The sequence below is a fragment of the Rhinoderma darwinii genome, chromosome 13 (genome assembly GCF_050947455.1).
Source record: "Rhinoderma darwinii isolate aRhiDar2 chromosome 13, aRhiDar2.hap1, whole genome shotgun sequence".
NCBI classification, from domain to species: Eukaryota; Metazoa; Chordata; class Amphibia; order Anura; family Rhinodermatidae; genus Rhinoderma; species Rhinoderma darwinii.
This window is the reverse complement of record NC_134699.1, coordinates 39,531,062-39,551,361: the sequence shown is the minus strand read 5'-3', so window position 1 is coordinate 39,551,361 and position 20,300 is coordinate 39,531,062. Positions and strand designations below refer to the sequence as shown.

General features: G+C 42.5%; 1 protein-coding gene across 11 annotated transcripts in view; it reads right to left on the bottom strand.

The window, feature by feature from the left end:
• Positions 1 to 1,380: 1,380 nt before the first annotated feature.
• The window catches only part of EPB41L1 (erythrocyte membrane protein band 4.1 like 1), a 123,586-nt gene continuing 104,666 nt past the window's right edge, over positions 1,381 to 20,300 (bottom strand). For 6 of the 11 annotated variants that reach the window (XM_075845030.1, XM_075845031.1, XM_075845034.1 and 3 more), the window contains 11 exons: positions 19,110 to 19,211; positions 9,588 to 10,805; positions 8,438 to 8,548; positions 7,470 to 7,796; positions 7,331 to 7,369; positions 6,842 to 6,943; positions 5,238 to 5,342; positions 5,079 to 5,153; positions 2,984 to 3,067; positions 2,419 to 2,535; positions 1,381 to 2,329 (listed from right to left, as the gene is read on the bottom strand). In XM_075845030.1, the coding sequence (XP_075701145.1) occupies positions 2,321 to 2,329; positions 2,419 to 2,535; positions 2,984 to 3,067; positions 5,079 to 5,153; positions 5,238 to 5,342; positions 6,842 to 6,943; positions 7,331 to 7,369; positions 7,470 to 7,796; positions 8,438 to 8,548; positions 9,588 to 10,805; positions 19,110 to 19,211 (2,289 nt within the window). In that variant the 3' untranslated portion in view covers positions 1,381 to 2,320. The remainder of the gene's footprint in view (positions 2,330 to 2,418; positions 2,536 to 2,983; positions 3,068 to 5,078; positions 5,154 to 5,237; positions 5,343 to 6,841; positions 6,944 to 7,330; positions 7,370 to 7,469; positions 7,797 to 8,437; positions 8,549 to 9,587; positions 10,806 to 19,109; positions 19,212 to 20,300) is intronic. The other 5 variants (XM_075845033.1, XM_075845035.1, XM_075845038.1 and 2 more) reach the window with 5 other exon arrangements.

Sequence of the window (20,300 nt, the reverse complement as noted above, 5' to 3'; positions counted from 1 at the left end):
GGATTTTTTGCCATTCTGCTCTGCAGAACCTCTCAAGCTCTGTCAGGTTGAATGGGGACCGTCGGTGGAGAGCCATTTTTAGGTCTTTTCAGAGATGTTCGAATCAGGGGTCTGGCTAGGCCACTCAAAGGCATTCACAGTTGTCCCTAAGCCACTCCTGTCTTGTCTGTGTGCTTAGGGTCATTGTCTTGTAGGAAGGTGAACCTTCGGACCAGTCTGAATTCCAGAGCACTCTGGATCAGGTTTTTATTAAGAATATCTCTGTACTTTGCTCTGTTTATCTTTCCCTCAACCCTGACGAGTCTCCCTGTCCCAGACGCTGAAAAACAGCATGATGCTGCCACCACCATGCTTTACTGTAGGGGATGGTATTGGGCAGGTGATGAGCAGTGCCTGGTGTCCTCCAGACTGGACGCTTAGAATTGAGGCCAAAAACTTCAATCTTGGTTTTATCAGACCACAGAATATAAGTATGAAGGCCACTGTGCTCTTGGGAACTTTTAGTGCAGAAGAAATTTTTGTTGTACCCTTCTCCAGATCTGTGCCTCCACAGTATCCTGTCTCTGAGCTCTACAGGCAATTCTTTCCTCCTCATGGCTTGGTTTTTGCTCTGATATGCATTGTCAGCTGTGAGACCTTATATAGACATAGGTGTGTCTTTCCAAATCATGTCCAATCAAATGAATTTACCATAAGTATTCGCCAATCAAGGTGTAGAAACATTCCAAAGATGATCTAGAGAAATGGGAGGCCCCTAGAGCTTAATTTGAGTTTTTCATTTTTAATAAATTTGCAAACATTTCTAAAATTCAGTTTTCACGGTTTTCATTATGGGGTATTGAGTGCAGAATGATGGGGAAAAACTTGTTGTTTTTATTTTATTTTAGCACAAGGCCTCAACATAACAAAACGTGAAAGGGTCTGAAGACATTCCGAATGCATTGTAGATGTTTACATGGATATAAGCAGAATGTATTATCACAGCTAAGATTCTGCCTATTCTACATGTATTGGACAATACATATAGTTACATGTTAACATATCATTAAACATTTTATTCTAAGTTGAGTTAAATAATTTGAGCACATAAAATGCTCTCAATTTGTTATAAACACTCTGTTCTATATGGCACATTTGGTTGAGATCGATCGCTCTCCTCTGCAGATATATCAAGTAACGATCTCTCCCATAGGAATCAATGGGAAATGACTTTTTCACAAAATATGAGCTAGACATAGACAATTGCTATAAGTATCTCGGACCTGCAGCACAGGTGACTTTTCTTTTCCTTCTTTCTCTTCCTCACTCATGCTATTTAGGTCAGTTTAATATTAATATACATTCCCTCTAAATGATTCAGAATAAGGAAGAAGTCACATGTCACACTGACTTTGTTTTTATTGGCTATAGAGCAGTGATCACGGTGCACAGGGAGGAGGAGGAACCGGGGGAGAGCACAGCATTGCAGTAGATCAGGCCTCCCCCTGTGTGACGTTAAAACCTTTTCACACACATGGCTCTGCCTTTTTACCCCAACTAGCAAGGACATCTTCTGACTCCACAGACGGCAACAAATGGGTTAATTGTGCAGAAAGTCCTACTAGCAGGGTCCAAAGGACAACAGTCTGACAGTACTTGAAAACTTCAGTCGCCTTTCATTTCCATATTACTAGCTGTACAGAGCAGGAATTCATACTAAACTGGACCAGGGTTAAACATTGTATTATCAGAAAGACTCCACTGCTGCAATTCTATCTAATGTGACATTTTGACTGTAGATTATCAGGACAGAATCGTACAGCGCTAAGTATATATATATATATGAGAGGTTTCCTGGCTGAAAGATATTAGAGAATTGCTAGGTTTCTAATGCGTTTAACAAATGATGAGTTTATGAAGAATTATTAGCCCCATTGTTACTGGAGTGCCCTGAAGAACGTTGAGGGGTTCCCTTCGGTGAACTCTTCAGAACTTTAAAGCACAAATTCACTAACTGCGCAGATTAAATGGACTCTGCAGATGCCACATGCATTCTATTCACGCATTGCTAGGCATGCTTCTCCGAAGAGGAGCAATCATAGAGCTGATGCACAAGAAGGAAGTGTCTCATAGTCATCTTCACAAGAGATGCTCCTGGGAAGTTGACAAGTCTTTCGTTGTCAGGGAATGCCGTGGCATGGTTTCAGAGGCCACTTGCCGATTTTGAGGCTTTCCAGCTGGCGTGTGCTGTAGGATCAGGGAAGGGAGGACAGTCCTTATTTTATGGGACAGGGGCAGAGAGAGGGCGATGGAAGAGAGGATTCACATCCATAATCCAAGGTCAAGATTGCTGGAGGATAAAGAAAATTACATTGTAAACATGTATTCTGATCATGCATCTTTAGTAGCCACCCCTCCATAAGAGTTGGGACATTTTACCTGTCCTTTCTCTCCAGACTCCTCAGGAGAAGGTTCTGTTTCGCAGTACACCACTGCCTTGGTGACCAGCATATCTGGGTGTTGCAGCTTTGCCTCCTTTATAGCCATGGCGAGGGCCTACAATAAAAAACAGTTTTGGATAAATAAAAGCCAAGGTGTTGAAAAATTCTAGCTGGCCATGAAGACGTCTTCTACTATGTTGTTTACAATAGCTAGTGTGGTTCTGAAGATCCAGAAGCTTGAAGGAACATGTAACAGGCCCTTATTTCTGAACCCTAATGCTTCAGCAAATGCCTTCACTTCCTACAGTCCTATTTTGTCTTACAAGGACCACTAACCAAGTCAATTGGACCATCTTTGCCAGTTGTAATGACATGTTAGGCTCTCCCTGGTACATGCACTCCATTTTCATAGCATAATATACTTACATGGGATCTATATATATATATATATATATATATATATATATATATATATATATATATATATACACATATATATATATGCTTGCTGAAGTGTGTTATAATATTGCTCTACATTGAGATGTGACATACTGCAATATTACCTGTTCTTGATCCACATCTTCATCTCCAGTAATGATTATCCTCTTCTCTATCCTTGTCTCGGAAAATCCACCTTTCACTGTCTGCTTGGGAATATTGGACAAAAAGAGAAGAGAGAAAGAAATCGAGAAGAGGAATTTGGTAAAAAATTATGTGCACCAGAGAGGAACAAGGTGAGTGCAGGATTTTCATTGGTTTCCTATATTCATATTCTATGTACTATATTATACTCTCTATTCAACATATACTACATACACTATGTGGCCAAAAATATGTGGACACTCCTCTTAAATATTTAGTTCAGGCATTTCAGACACACCTATTGTAAACAGTTACATAAAATCAAGTACACAGCCATGAAACCTCATATAGAAAAAACATTGGTAGTAGTATGGGTCATATTGAAGAGCTAAGTGACTTTACACATGCCACTGTCATAGGAAACCACCTTTGCTACAAGTCAGTTCATGACATTTCTGATCTGCTAGATCTGCCCCTATCACCTATCATTTGTTGCATCCATCACTCAGTACAGAGTTCCAAACTGTCTCTGAAATTGACATCAGCACAAGAGCTGTTTGTCAGGAGCTTCATGAAGTGAGTTTTCAGTCGCACAGCTGCACAAAAGCCTAAGATCAAAATGCCAAGCGTGAGCAGGATTGGTGTAAAGCATGTCACCACTGGACTCTGGAGTGGTGGAAACGTGTTCCTGGGAGTGATGACTCATGTTTCACTATCTGGCAGCCCGATGGACGGATCTTGACTTGGCAGATGCCAGGAGAATGCTACCTACCGGAATGCATATTGCTTACTCTAAAACTTGGTGGAGGAGGGATAATGGTCTGAGGCTGTTTTTTAGGGGTTGGCCTAGGCCCCTTTGTTCCAGTGAAGGGTAATTTTAAAGAAGCACTCCACTTTATTTTTTTTATTGTACCCTCCATTTTTACATTGGTGTTTCAGTGGGGTGCTGTGTGCAAATATACTTACAGATCCCCGCATCTTGTCTTTTTCGGGTCCAGCGCCGCTCACGTGATCTTCATTTTGACCTTGTCTCGAATCGCTGCTTTTCAGTAAACCTGAAGTCAGGCTCTCAAAGCATTCCTATGGAGCCTCGTTCTGGCTCACATAGGAATGCATTGAGAGCCTGAGTTCCGGTTTATTGAAAAGCACAGTGACTCCGGACAAGTCAGAGGGAAGGTCACGTGAGCTGCGCTGTACCTGAAAAAGACAAGATGCGGGGATCGGTAAGTATTTTTGCACACATCACCCCACTGCAACACCAATGTACAAATAGAGGGTGCAATAAAAAAATAAAGTGGAGTTCCTCTTAAATGCTACAGCATACGAAGACATTTTGGGCAATTGTATGCTTTCAACTTTATAGTGACAATTTGGAGAAGACCCTTTTCCTTTCCTGCATGACTGTGTCCCAGTGCACAAAAAAAGGTCCATAAAGACATGGTTTGAAGTGTTTGGTGTGGAGCCAGACCTTCTTGTCCCACATTAATGTCTGATCTCACTAATTGTTTTTTTTGGCTGAATGGGTACAAATTCCCACAGACAGACTCCAAAATCTTCAGAAGAGTGGAAGCTATTAGAGCTGCAAAATTGGCCCAATTCCATATTAACGCCCATTGTTTTTCAATTGTAATAGCCAAGAAGCTCATATAGGTGTGATGATGAGGTGGCCACATAATTTTGTCAAGATAGTGTATATTGTCCTATTATGCCCTTCTTTGAAAAATTTAGCAAATTACATTGTTATAGAGAGATAAAACATAGTAATAAAGTATAACAGTGCTTGGCAGGATCTATAAATCTGGTCTAGGTAGATTCACCAGCTCCTGTACATGGTAAAAGCATCTCTATGACAAGACTGAACCAGCAGAACAGAGAACAGAAAGTTTGTCATGATGACCGAGAAGTAGTATAACAGCACTTATGTGGCCAGTAACTTCAAATACTCAAATACTCAAATACTGGGGTATCCACTTGCTGTAATCTATTATGATCTGTTTTTTTTATACAAAAGTCACCACATAATTAATCAAATAAAATGTATTTGATAATAGTGAGTATGGCCTAAAATGTCCTTACCTTTGTCACATGGGTAGTTGTGGAGGATGACAATGTTTCTGCTGTGCCGTGGGTAATATTTGCAGTATGGGAAACCTGAGGAATAGGTTATTTGCTTGGTAACACAATAATATTGAATACCAACATCAGAGTAATACTCCGCTTTCTTGTCTAACTTACATGTTGGGTACGAGCCACGTCTGCCTGTAGTGGTTGGGCACTCTCACTATAGTGTACGGCTTTTGCCAGATCTCCACCTCCAAGGTCTGTCCTGTTTTCCTCAGCCTGACATGCAGTTAAGATACAACAATGACTATAGGCGTTATTTTACTGGAAATATTTAACTTTTTTCTTCATACTGAGCAGGACAGCAGTCATAGCCATAAAAATAAGCCTTGTAATTTAAATATGCTAACAGTCTCTTACAGGTCCTTCTCAATTAATTAGAATATCATCAAAAAGTTTAATTTATTTCAGTAATTAAATTAACATTTTTTAACTCATATAGATTCATTACACACAGAGTGATCAATTTCCAGCATTCTTGTCTTTTAATGTTGAAGATTATGGCTAACAGTTAGGCTGGGTTCACACGTGGCGGAATTTCACTAAAATTCCGCTGCGGACACTCCGCAGCGTTAATCCGCAGCGGTGCCGTTTGTCCATTGACTTACACTTTAATTTAGCAGTGTTCGTTTAGACGAGGCGTAAAATTCCGCTGCGGAACATAGGCTGCGGAGCGGAATTTGGTGTCCGCAGCATGCTCTGTCTGTTGCGGAGCAGTGGCGGACTCATGGCGGAATTTCTCCATTGACTTCAATGGAGAGTCAAAATTCCGCAATGAAGTCCGCAGATCTTATGTGTGCTGCGGAGCGTATTGGTTTTACTACCATGACATTTCTTCATTCTGGCTGGACCTATGTATTTCTAGGTCTACAGCCAGACTGAAGAAGTCAATGGGGCTCCCGTAATGACGGGAGCGTTGCTAGGAGACGTCTGTAAATAGTCACTGTCCAGGGTGCTGAAAGAGTTAAGCGATCGGCAGTAACTGTTTCTGCACCCGGGACAGTGACTACCGATCTCAATATACATGTATCTGTAAAAAAACATATAAGTTCATACTTACCGAGAACTCCCTGCGTCTGTCTCCAGTCCGGCCTCCCAGGATGACGTTTCAGTCTAAGTGACGGCTGCAGCCAATCACAGGCCAAGCACAGGCTGCAGCGGTCACATGGACTGGCGCGTCATCCAGGGAGGTCGGGCTGGATGCCGAAAGAGGGACGCGTCACCAAGACAACGGCCGGTAAGTATGAAAATCGTTTACTTTCACTAGGGAAAGTGCTGTCCCTTCTCTCTATCCTGCACTGATAGGGAGAAGGGAAGCACTTTTCCCGCAGTCCGCAGCAGCTAGTCCGCATCAATGTACTGCACATTTTGTGCAGATCCGCAGCAGAATCTGCAACGCAGATTCTGTGCGGCATTGATGCGGACAGTTGCGGAGGAAATCCGCCACGTGTGGTCATGCCCTTAATGAAAACCCAAAATTTTATTATCGTTATCGGCAGCACATCTGGGAGACATGCTGCTGGCATGATGGAAATGCATGGGGACGGGCGATCGTAGTAACAATCACTCACCCCCATACATTACTGATCATAGCTCCTAGTGAAAGTAGCAAACGAACATCGATCAAAGAGCTGTCTCGTTGATCGGCGCTAGTTTTTACTGCCCATATTGGCCGGTATGAAAGGACCCTAAGACTCCTGTATTTTGAAAATTGTTACCTGAGTGGTTTGCACAGTAGTAATCTGTGTATGTGTAATGGTTTCTCCATCTGTTCTGCTGACTGCATTCACACTAGTGATGACCTCTGTCTTCAGGTGTGACTATGAGGCAAAAGAATAGGGTTACCAGAGGTAGAGGTTAGACAACAGGCCAAAATACATGGAAAATAGCTTATGAAGGTTAATGATACGAATGACCATTAAAAACATGCACAGGATGGGTATATATGATGTTTAATAAAATGACATATGATGTACGTTAACATGCTAGAAAAACTTTTCATGTCATGTGTCAGAGCAGATGACATCCGGGACACTACTTGGCTCAAAATATGGATGCTCACAGCATGCACAATGGTGGTATCATGGCACAGTGACATGCAATGTAACAAGCTGGGGATATTGAACACACAAACACAACAGTAGATGAAGGATGTGGAGTTTTACATAAAGGTTTATGTATTTGACCATGTCATGCATTTCCAGCACCTTCAATGCACTTGAAACTTTCAGTGATGTACTGCAGACCTGGGCAGCCAATTTAAGATGCCACAGGTTACTTATTTACTGGTAGGTATGACAACACGGACAAGGGTACGTCTGGACACTCCATGCTGTAACTTTGTACCTCCGTTGTCTCCTCCTCTGGCTTGTCTCCATCGTGTGCTTCTTGGGATGCAGTTGCAGGGTTGTCAGTTGTGCCTCCAGCACCATCACCATCACCCTGGTCTCTGTGCAACTCCGGCAGACTACGTGTGAAATCTTCAAAACCTACATTGGAGTGATAATCTCCAATGACCGTGAAGTCCACCTCGGCCTCCAGACTGGATGTAGAACTGACGGTTATGCTTGAGCACTTCCTCTCAATGCTGAGTTGGTTTTCTTTTAGAAGACCTGCACTTTGCTCCTCCTCTCCTGTTGTGCGTCCTTCATCTGCTTCCCTGCTGCTCACTCTCTAAAGGAATTCAAAAAGCCATGATGGCGAAAGAGCTCAGTGTGACATTGCTCAGAGGCGAGTGCATGGTGAGTTCAGATGGATTGTGATAATGCCCTTCCATAATAATTTCAAATACTATACACAGGGTTATTAACAATTAAATCCCATAGCTCATCCAATGGGCATCCTATTTTGATGGCACATCAATGTAAGTAAACGTCCTACTACTTCTCTAATGTGAATATAATGTATTGGCTGTTAAAGGAAAGTATTAGCAGATCACCTCTTGACCACAGTATCAGATGAGGTTATCAAATACATTTAGGATTTACATTTAGCAACAGACTCTGAATAGACACCTGTTAGTGAAGCTTTACACCATTGTGACTTTTGAAAGGTTTTGCAGAAGATCATATAGAGAAATATAAGATATCTCTGTAATGTTAGATTTCTACTGCATAAAAACTGAATGTTGTGCAGACCTAGATATTTGTATGTTGTGTTATGTTTAACATTCATGTATAACAATAAAGTTTTTCTTGTTATTTTCATAGACCATGTTCTACTTGGCATACACCGAAAAATAATTTGTTCTGCACCCCCACTAGGTCAGAAAATAACACTGTGCAAACAGAATCAGGGCAGGCCATAGCCCTGACCTGAAAAAGGACAATCCCGGTTTTCCTATAACCCTGGTCCGGCAGGGAGACCTCTCTGAGAGCAGACGGGATGTCCCTTTCCTCCCAAGATGTTGACTCAAGTGGTTGACTCTAGAGCAGGAGAAAAGGGTTAGAGTGAAGAATTGCCAAGGGGCAGAGAGCAAGACCTGCAGCACAATGCATGAGACTGATGCTGGGCAGCACAGCATCAAAGCCAGGCTCGAATGGTTGCTGATTCACTAAGTTGTATTAAAGTGTTACCAAGGGGCCATATTGGATATGTATTCTATTTTTTTTATACAGTATTCACAAGGATAGGGACGCAAGAATTAAAAGGGAATATAGGAAAAAGACCGATATATGAATAAAATAAATAAAACAGAGAAGTTAAAACAAAGGTATACATGAAAGGAGACTTCAAAATGTTTACACGGCTACACTTCTCAATGTGGGTCAGGTTGGTTAAGATTGTAGAGACCCTTTAAGAACATATTTCATCTTATTCCCAGACTTAATACAGCTCAGTGAATCAGTGTCCAGATGCATAGCACAAAAGCAATAAAAACGGCAGCCTCAGTGCAGTAAGTGGGGAGGAGGTGGGATGGAGATTAGTAACTCCTTCTTATCCATGAAGGAGCAAATCGCAAGGCTTTTCAATCCATTTATGCATTTAACATAGGGCATGAACTGCAGGGTACCTGAAAAGCACTGATTATCCCAGACGGCTAAAAAAAATTACTGCAGGAGCCAATGAATCACTGTTATGTCATTGAAAGCGCCTGATTCCTGGAGTGGGGAAGATGTATTTTAGTGATGTTACCAGATTAGTTAAGAAGAGGATGGAGCTTCATCTCTCTCTTTATCTTTCCACCAGCTCTCCTTCCCGTCTCCTCTTTTGCTTCCATGCGATTCAGACTGATATTTGGGGACGGGGTATTTTAAGCCAGATGGTAATCCAGCCAAAAGCAGATGGTGGGAGAGTATTGGCACAGACAGGCAGACAGATCCCATTATGACACCATGCCCCTTCGTATACACACACAGGGACCTGGCGTGTTAGCCAAACCACAACACCAACGTCAAGCAGGTTTGGTGCCTCTATCCCTCCCCCCTTACAAACATGCTACTGTTGAGGACTTAGCACAGTTACCGCCCCATCGGTGAGTGTTATTTCACAGCCTGAATCTGGAGATGAAAGTTCTCCAGGAGTATCTGTTGTGGATTCAGCAGGACTGCTATTTCCATCTTGATATAGAGCACCATGGTGCCTAGGATTTGGTTGAACAAGAATTTGTTCACTTGGATTGCTGGCTGCAGCTACTTCTTGATGACCCCGTTCTCTGGGAAAACTCACTGGTAACGGTATTATAGTAGGTAACATAAAGTGAAGGACTGGTGGACCCCAATCTTCCAAAGGTAAATCTTCTGCAACCCTCTCAGCTGTCATTTGTACACGTGAAGACATTGGTTCATTCAGAAGTCTGGAAGCTGCAGCCTCTTCTGCATTATCTGTGCTTGTCGCACAGACTTCAGTACTTTCTTCAGTATGCTCATCTGGCATTAGGATATCCGTTGTGACGTATTCCCTTAATGTTTCCTTCACTGTTTCAGCTTGTTGACGTCCTTCTTTTCTACCATTTAATACAGAAAATTGCATCCGCTCATGACGTTGCTGGAATAATGCACTTTTGTCTGATTCCTCTACATTTTCTGATTTCTTAGGTTGTTGGTACCCAGAACTCTCACACCATATTAAAGTTTTTTGTTGGTCTTCCCAGTGGACCTCATTGTTCCACTCGCCTTCAGTTTCATCAGCGCTATCATCCGCTTCTTCTTCATCACATAAAATGACACGCCTGCTTTTTCCAATCTCCACAATGGTCCTGCTCATATCATAAGACCTCTCTGACGACCCAGATGCTACCACTCCTCTCTCTATCCGCTTTATAGAGGGTTCTTCTCCATCTACTTCCTCTCCCCTACTCCAGACTTGGCCTTGTTGTACATTGTCCATCTTTATAGCCCATTCTCTGCTATCATCTGCAGGGGCACCATCTGGTGCTGTCCTTGCTTTACTTTCCACTGTGTCCCATTCACCAGTTACCATCACCAGGCGCTCTTCCCTTTGTGTCAACCTGATTCTTCTCTCCACTCCCTTCACCATTTGTACTACTTTCTCTGTTCCTTTCTCCTCGTGTAGGTCCTCCGTTTCTCTTTCCTCCCTATCCCTGGTAAGTTGCATCTGATCTTCCCTGTTGGGGGACAAATCCTGTCCAGAAATCTGAACAGTTTGAGATTTTGGCACATCTTCAAATGAAGCATGAGAATTTTCTTTCCTCCTTTCTATGAAAACCCAATGCTCCATGCCCTGCATGGTAATCAGAGCAAGAGGAGTTAGCTGCCAATCCACAGTGTGGACAATATAATATGTGTCTCATTTGTTTCTCTCAAAAGGACACGCATGTACACATTGTATGCGAATGATACATCAGTAAGGTTTGCACTCACAGAATATTATACATTCAGACATGATACACAAGTCTTCTCTATGTGCAAGGTAGGTGGAAGCAGTGTAACAATACTTCAGAATAAGACCAGTTACTGTCACTTCTATGAGCAATGCCTCACCAAGACTCATCAGAAAAACTCATCCAGGCAAGCTGGAAATAATCCAGGTTGCATTAATGGTCCATTGAAAATTTCGGGCAATGTGGTCTTCAAACTGGTCAGTTGAACAGAAGTGTGATATTTGCTTTCGGAAAAAAACAACCTGTGCTTGCAATAATAATATAGTCGTAATCCATTTTTAGACAGAGTCCTCTTGGAGGTGAATATACTATAAGCAGGTTTCAAAACGGCAATAAATTAATACCTTTGAGGAACACAATGCCTAGTCTCATGAGATTCTGAGTGATACATGTATAATCTTCTGGGAGTACTTACCAAAAATGGTTATATGCTATCAAAATGCACCCTAATTCATCATAAGCTAACATGTACCATTTGCAGGCTCTGCCAAGGACCATCGTGAGTCTACCGGTTTTGCACCAATCCGTGTGATTGGTGTAACTTTCAAAATACTTTTTATTAAAAAGAATTGTAACTTTTTGAGATACAGCTACTTTGTATACTGTATACAGCGCAGCTGTATCTAGCGCTGAAACCTGTATCGGTCAGGTCCGCGGAACTGACGGGTTCAGTGTCAGCGGGTCCTGCAAGTCTACAACACGCAGGCTCTAGCTGCTATCGATCACATCTAAGTTCATAACTTAGGCTCAGTTCACATCTAGTTTTGAGCACATGTTTGTGGTATACAACGATGTATACATTTTTAAACGTACAAAAACGTATGCATTTATAATATATGCTTACGTTTTTTTGTAGTATACGTCGTATACGTTTTGATACGTTTGTGTCTGTTTTTACTTATAAAAACTTATACTTTTTTTTGTTCTTTAGCTGAATCAAACTTTTTAAAGACAAGATTTACCATAAAAGATTACAAAAACGTTTATGTTTTACATATGCAAATGTGGGGTTTATTATTGCATACAGCGTCCAGACGTCGCCATTGACTTTAATACAAATAAAAACGTATACATTTTGGATAAGTACTGAAAAGCGTATTAGACTACGCTTTTCAGGACATGGAAAAAAAAAGGATACAACGTAAGCACTCAAAACGTATGCACAATCTACAACATTAGGGCATCTGTTCTGACCATAGAAATCAACATGCATTCTGTGGTACACGTTTTGACACTGTTTTCACTTGTCAAAACGTGCACATCAGACGTACAGTAAAAATGAGATGTGAACTTAGCCTAAGATGTGATCGATTACAGGTGGATCCTGCGTGTCAGAGACACGCAGGACCCGCTGACACTGAACCCGTGAGTCCTGTGGACGTTGCAGATACAGGTTTTAGCGTACCATACAGCTCCTCTGTAAACAGAATACAAAGCAGCTGTATCTCAAAGAGTAAAAATATTTATTCATAAAAAGTATTTTGATAGTTGCACCAATCACACTGATATTTTTTTTTTGTCTATTTTTTTATAAAAATGTCTATTTCAAAAGGTGTTCATAGCCTCTTAAATCCCCCTCCAGCGCCACCATCCCTGTTCGAATCACTAGCCACAGTGGTCATATGTCATACATACTGGCATCAACGCTGTGGCGGGTGATTGGCTGCAGCAGTCACATGTCGGTACGGCATGTCATCGCTGCAGTGAAGTAAACAGAGATCGGCGGGAGACCATCAAACCAATGGCATTGGAGTGGCTGGGAATTTAGAGGGGTTGGCCAGGAAAGAAATATTTTCAAAAAACAAGTGTCCCCCAGCCTTGGTTTGCCTTCCCTAAAACCCCCTACGTACCTTCTAACCAGTTTGAACTCAATCGTCACTGCTGCTCTTTATGTTTCTTTACATCCCTTGCTTCTGGTCCTGGCTGTTTCCTGTCTTATAACCATACCCACCATACCCATGATCCCTTGCTGCATCTCAGGAGACCGCTTACATCCCCCTTCCTCCCTCCACAGCATGTCGGCTATTTGCATACTGCCACGCCCCTTTATGTTTACAGGGTCATTCCCTGCTATAACTATAGGCAGCCAGCTCCCTCCCTGCACACAGTCACACACACTATAAATCACGCAGGGGTGATGGGGGTTATATACAGGAGTGTGTGTGTGGGGGGGGGGGTAATACACGTGGGATCACAGGTTATATGCATCAATGATGGGGGATGATATAACCCCCCATCACCCCTGTATATAAATAACCCTATCACCCCTGCATATAACTGCCATCATTCCTATCTATTACCCCCAACATCCCTGTGTATAAACCCCAACATCCCTGTATCTAACCCCAACATCCCTATGCAGGGGCGTAACTAGGAAAGACTGGGCCCCATAGCAAACTCTTGACTGGCCACACACTGCCCTCTGTAGATAATGTCACAGCCCCCCTGTAAGTAATGCCACACAGTCCCCCTTGTAGGTAGTGCCACAGAGCCCCCCTGTAGGTAATGCCACACAGCCCCCCTGTAGGTAGTGCTATACAGCACCCTTGTACATAGCCCCCCCATAGATGGCCCCCCCCCTACCTTCCTGTAGGGACCGCTCCAGGAGAAGTCCCTGACTTCAATGTCCATATATGGACAGTGAAGTCAGGGACTTCTGGAGCGGAATCACCAGCCACAGCGCCGGGAATTCCACTTCAGGAGTAGGGGACCGCTCCAGGAGAAGTCCCTTACGTCACTGTCCATATATGTCCACTGTCCTTACGGTCGAAGCTGTGGCTAGGGATTCCGCTCCTACAGGGAGCAACAAAATACCCTCCTCCTACATTACAGGCAGTGGGCCGGGTTGGATGTTTCATGAGCTCTTCAGTGCTACGCCTCTGATCCCACTGCCTGTAAACACTGTTGATCATAGTACACACCCCCTCCTCCTCCTGTCTCGTCGTCCACCCCTCCTCCTTCTCGGCCATGTTTACGGCCGTTCTTTGAAGTGTGAGGAGGAAGCGTGGACGACGAGATAGGAGGAGGAGGGGGCGTGTACTATGATGGATGACGCTCCGTGTCTTTGCTGAGCCAGCACTTCCGACTGAATAGAAGCACGGCGCATCATCAACTGTGTTTACAGGTAGTGGGAACAGAGGCGGAGCTCTGAAGAGCTCATGAAACATCCGCCCGTCCCACTGCCTGTAAATGTAGTTGATGACGCGCCGTGCCTTTGTTCAGCCAGAAGTGCTGCCTGAGCAAAGACACGGAACGACACAGGAAATGAAAAATGTACTTCTGGCGAGGTCACATGACCGCAAATTATAAGTATGTAACGTTGCCACATATAAACATTATATTAGAAAAGTAAATGTACGTGTCCCATTAGGTTAAAATAAAAACAACATTTATTCCCGGACAACCCCTTTAAGAAAAGAGTTTGCACTTCTCTTCCCTCCTGTATATGGTTAAAAAAAATAATTCATCAAAAACTACATGTGTGAGTCCAGCCTTTTTAAACCAGCCCTGTGTGTTCCCTGGCAGACCCCACAAATATTTGTTTTTGTTCATTTTATCATATAATTAGATAATCATATTTGGAAAAAGTTAGTGTACTAACAAAAATATTGACTATTTTTTTTAGTTTAAATATATACATATTAGGCCTTAAGCACACATCCGTGGAGCTTTATACGGCCACAAATCACTGATCCGCAAAACACGGACAGCACACGGATGGCTTCTGTATGTGGTCCGTAGCTTTAACTGACCAATGAAAAGAATGGCTGAGACTGATCCGCAAAAACGGACGGGAATAGGACCTGTTCTATCATTTGCGGGATGGACACACTGATCCGCAAAAAAATCGAATATGTGTTCATGGCCACATAGAATTTCACTGAAGTGTGCTTGAGGCCTTAGGGTGAAAGCAAATACTTCTGAATTCTTTTCTATGTAGAACATAAAACAATAAAAAAAAAAAACTGAAAACAATTAGCAATTTAAATAAATACTGCTCATTTTAAACACATGACTTTTGGTTAATGGATCCAATATTTGTACTAATTAAATGGGTCTTTTATGCATTTCATGTATTTAATCAGAATAGGGTCTCATTTATCAAAACTGTCTTAATTTTGGCCTTCAGGACTCAACAATTATTTTCCTCTTTTCATCAGCACATTCCGAGTGCCATAACGTTTTTATTTTTCCGTATAGGTAGCCACATGTTGGCTTGTTTTTTGCAAGACGATTTTGGGGTACATATAACTCATTGATTAACTTTTATGTTTTTTTTTTGATGGGGGACAGATGCAAAAGGCAGTACTACATGGAAAGGGATGTATCCAGCACTCGTGGTAACACAACTTCTGATTTATTCGGTCATATTAAATACAAACAGATGTAAAATACAGAGAAGACGCTAACGCGTTTCGAACCGCTAGGGTTCTTAATCATAGCTGGCTTAGCTAAGCCAGCTATGATTAAGAACCCTAGTGGTTTGAAACGCGTTAGCGTCTTCCCGAGATTTTAAATGTTTGTTTTTAATATGACCGAATAAATCAGAAGTTTAGTTACCATGAGTGCAAGATACATCCCTTTCCATGTAGTACTGCCTTTTGCATCTGCTGCCGACTCAGAAGATCTCTCTGTATCTACCACCACCAGAATTACAAACGTGGCATGGAATGATTTCAGAAAACGTGGTGGAAACGCGAGGAGTGAACCTATGCAAACTTCTACTTCTGTATACCTATTTTTCTATTTTTAACATTTTTTTATAGGTCGTTACATTTATGTTTTTCCGAGAGCTATAACTTTTAGATTTATCTGTCGTGGTAGCTTTATCAGAGCTCTTTTTTGCAGGTAAGTTACGCTATTCCATTGTACTGTTTTGGGGTATATAACTCAATTGATTAACTTTTTAAGCTTTTTTGGGGGGGTTAATGGAAAAAAGGCAATGTCAACATTTTTTGGAAGTATTTTATTTTACGTTCTCCATTGTGGAGTATAAATAACATTTTAACTTTATTATTGCCTGTCTGTGTAATACTAGCAGGCAACCTATAAGATTCTGTTCCGTCATGGGCCAGGAAGGGGTTAAAGAAAACTGTCCTTGTTGTCCACAGCAACCAATAACTGTACAGCTTTTATTTTTCGAGAGCAGTTCAAGAAATGAACTCCGGTTGCTATGGTCAATAAAGTAACTTTTAATGTTAAACAGTTTTGAAATGAGACCCATTATGGTTTTATTTACAATGCATTCGGAAAGTCTTCAGACTTTTTTCACATTTTGTTATGTTGAGGCCTTGTGCTAAAATAAAATAAAAATCAAGGTTTTTCCCCATCATTCTTCACTCAATACCCCATAACGACAAAGTGAAAACAGAATGTTAGTACTCTTTGCTAATTTATTTAAAAGGTTAAAATTAAAATATTGCATTGACATAAGTATTCAGACACTTTACTCAGTACTTAGTTGAAGCACCTTTGGCAGCGATAACAGCCTCCAGTCTTCTTGGGTGTGATACAAGGTTTGCACACCTGCATTTGGGGATTTTCTGTCATTCTTTGCAGATCTTCTCAAGCTCTTTTAGGCTGGATGGGGACTGTTGGTGGACAGCCATGTTCAGGTCTTTCCGGAGAGGTACAATTGGGTTCAAGTCAGGGCTCTGGCTGGGCCACTCAAAGGTATTCAGAGTTGTCCTTAAGCCACTCCTGTGTCTTGGCTGTGTGCTCAGGGTTATTGTCTTGTAGGTGTCACGGACACTGGGTTTGTGGACCCACTAGGCCGCTCCGCCGTAGCGGGGAGGCAGCTGACCAGGTCACAGTCTATGCGAACGTAAAATGGCAGACAGTAATGCTTGGGTACCTGAATTAGTCCGGGCGGTGGCTGTGGCTTCAGCACGGGTGGAGGCAGGTGCGGCAAGTGGCGCCAGACGTGGCGGGCAGTATCCGATGAGCGGTAGACACTTGACGTGGCAGATGGCACTTGGCGTGGCAGAAGACCCTTGATGTGGCAGAAGACACTTGACGTGGCAGATGGCTCTTGACGTGGCAGATGGCACTTGATGTGGCAGAAGACACTTGACGTGGCAGATGGCACTTGACGTGGCAGAAGACACTTGAACGCGGGTAGGCACAGGAACAATACGGAATACAGGAACGGTAACAGGGCACGGGTAACAGCTGGAACGGGAGACACTAAGGGACCATTTGCGAGACAGACTGGGAAAGACTGACAATGCTCAGGCAAGGATTAGAAGGCCAGGGGCCTTCTTATAGACCAGGAAATCATGGCAGTTGATGATGATGACGATTTCCTAATTGCGCGCGCTGGCCCTTTAAGGCCGGGCGCCAGCGTGCGCGCGCACCCTACGGGACCCAGCCAGACGGAGTGGAAGTGAGCGCTGGCATCTCCTAGGAGGGAGACGGAGGCCAGCGCTCACAGATCCATGGCTGCGGGCGTCGGGAGGTGAGTAAACCCGAAGGCCCGCGGCCATGGGCGCTACAGTAGGAAGGTGAACCTTCGACCCAGTCTGAGGTACAGAGCACTCCAGATCAGGTTTTTATTAAGAATATCTCTGTACTTTGCCCCGTCCATCTTTCCCTCAACCCTGACCAATCTCCCTGTCCCAGCCACTGAAAAACACACAGCATGACGCTGCTACCTCCATGCTTTACTGTAGAGATGGTATTGGGCAGGTGATGAGCAGTGCCTGGTTTCCTCCAGACATGATACTTAGAATTGAGGCCAAAAAGTTCAATCTTGGTTTTATCAGACCACAGAATCTTGTTTCTCACAGTCAACGCCCTTTAGGTACTGTTTTGAAAACTCCAGGCGGGTTTTCATGTGTCTTTTACTGAAGAGAGTCTTCTTTCTAGCCACTCTACCATAAAGCCCAGATTGGTAGAGTGCTGTAGTGATGGTTGACCTTCTGGTAGTTTCTCCCATCTGCACACAGGATCTTTGGAGCTCAGCCATAGTGACTATTGGGTTCTTGGTCACCCCTCTTACCAAAAAAAGAAACAATGCTTGAGAAAGGTCCTGCTGGACTGAAACGTTGCATCCTTGGGTGAATAAATTCCATTTATTTTTGGGTGTGCTGCCTTGTTTCTTTTTTCAGGATCTCACTAAGGGGACTTTTGGATCAAGTACTATTGACACCTGCACCCTGTATATTCTATTTATCTAGTGCTGTGATATCCTTACATTTTATCTATCTTACCAAGGCCTTTCTCCCCCAAATACTTTGGTGGGGCGGCCAGCCCTAGGAAGAGCCCTGGTTGTTCCAAACTTCTTCCACTTAAGAATTATGGAGGCCACTGTGCTCTCAGGAACTTTCAGTGCAGCAGATATTTTTTTTGTACCCTTCTCCAGACCTGTGCTTCCACACAATCCTGTCTCTCAGCTCTAAAGGCAGTTCTTTCCTCCTCATGGATTGGTTTTTGCTCTGATATGCATTGTCAGCTGTGTGACCTTATATAGACAGGGGTGTGTCTTTCCAAATCATGTCCAATCAAATGAATTTACCACAGGTAGACGCCAATCAAGATGTAGAAACATTTCAAAGATGATCTACAGAAATGAAAGGCTTCCAGAGATAAATTTCAAGTGTCACAGCAAAGGGTCTGAATACTTATGTCCATGCGAAATTTGAGTTTTTCATTTTTTTAAAATTTCTAATATTCTATTTCGACTGTTTTTATTATGGGGTGCAGAATGATGGGGAAAAAATGTTTCTTTTTTAAAAAGAGCATTCAGATACCCTCCATATGTTTGTTACAGTTGCCTTTTGACCACCAACACCTTCAGATCATCTGTTACCTATAGAGATTGGAGGAATTTTACTGCTGGGCCTTCTAAGTATTATCTAGGAAAGTAGGTATCTGGAAGCCATTAAGCTTCCTTTTCCTATGGCAATAAACCCGCACTCTCGAGTCCGAGCATTCATGTTTAGGGGGAATTGGGGAAGCCAGTTGTCTGGTGAGCTGACAACTATCTAAAGCAGTGTTTTCTAACCAGGGTTCCTTCACCAGAACACATCAGCAGCAAGAATTACAATAGAAATGGCAAACTGGTTATACCCTTTTGTTGACCTAAGTAGCCTGTACATTGCATTAACCAGAAACAAAAGGTAAAAAAGTAAGGTGTGAGGCACCTCGGGAGATGAGGCCAAGCTTTTCTGCGCGAAAACATCTGAATCCTGGGCTGCTGCTACATCAGGCTCATCCTCTTCTCTTTTTTCATTGTCTTCTGTGTCCTAAAAACAATATAAATGAAAAGCTGAGGCACAATGTAGCAAGTGGCGGAACACAATGTTGATTCTCACAAGAAGGAACAAATCCTCTAAGTACAGGGTTAGGCCCTGTTCACGTGACGTTTGTGATGTACGGTTAGCGTGTGCGCAAGGAAAGCTCCTGGCGTATACACTAAATGTGTCCAAAGGGTAACATTAGCCCACAGAGCCAAAACATTAGGCTGTTATACGCAGTAGACTATGCTATTCCATATGACAGAATCCCGTAAAAAAAAATGATACAGTGCGGCATACATATATATATATATATATATATAAATGTGGGCGTCACTGTATGGCATCCATCACATGCTCCCGTTTAACGTATACGTCATGAGCTTTTCATGACGTTTATGTTTATTGGATGCCATAGTAGGCTATGGTTGGCGGATGCCACAGTATGGCATCTGTCAACGGGATCCGTCAACCAAAAGCTCATGACGTATACGTAAAATGGATAGTATAGTAGCCTATGGGTGACAGATGCATCTTTTAGGCATATATCTCAGTCTCTGTTTAACGTATACATCAGGTACTTTCCCATAAACGCTAAACGTATGTCCAAAGACGTAATGTGAATGGGTCCTTATATGCCTTGGACACATGTATAATCCGCTTTTAAGCTGTTGTAAATATATTTATTATAGTTGATATATATTGGAGAATTCCGACTACAACAAGTCCTTAACATACTGTCATTCTTGGAATGCTTCCTTTAGCCATGGGACTTTTCTGATACTCACTAGTTAATGCTATAATGCTTTGCAAACCTGTCAGCAGACTATATCCTGGAGACATATCAGAAATTAGCAGTAACCTTTTGCACACCTATTTGCTGATGTCTTGCTGTTTGTTCTGGCTTTATAATTGAGATGTGACCTGGAATATTATTCGATGTGCTCTCCATGCATTACCACTTCTGCTATTTCCTATGCAAGTGTATAGTAAATAAATCTGAACACCATATTACTCTGCATAACAAATGCTGCTCAGTCAAAATCTAAAATGTTTACAAACCCTAATGCTTTTGTGCAGTATGGCCAGAATTAACCC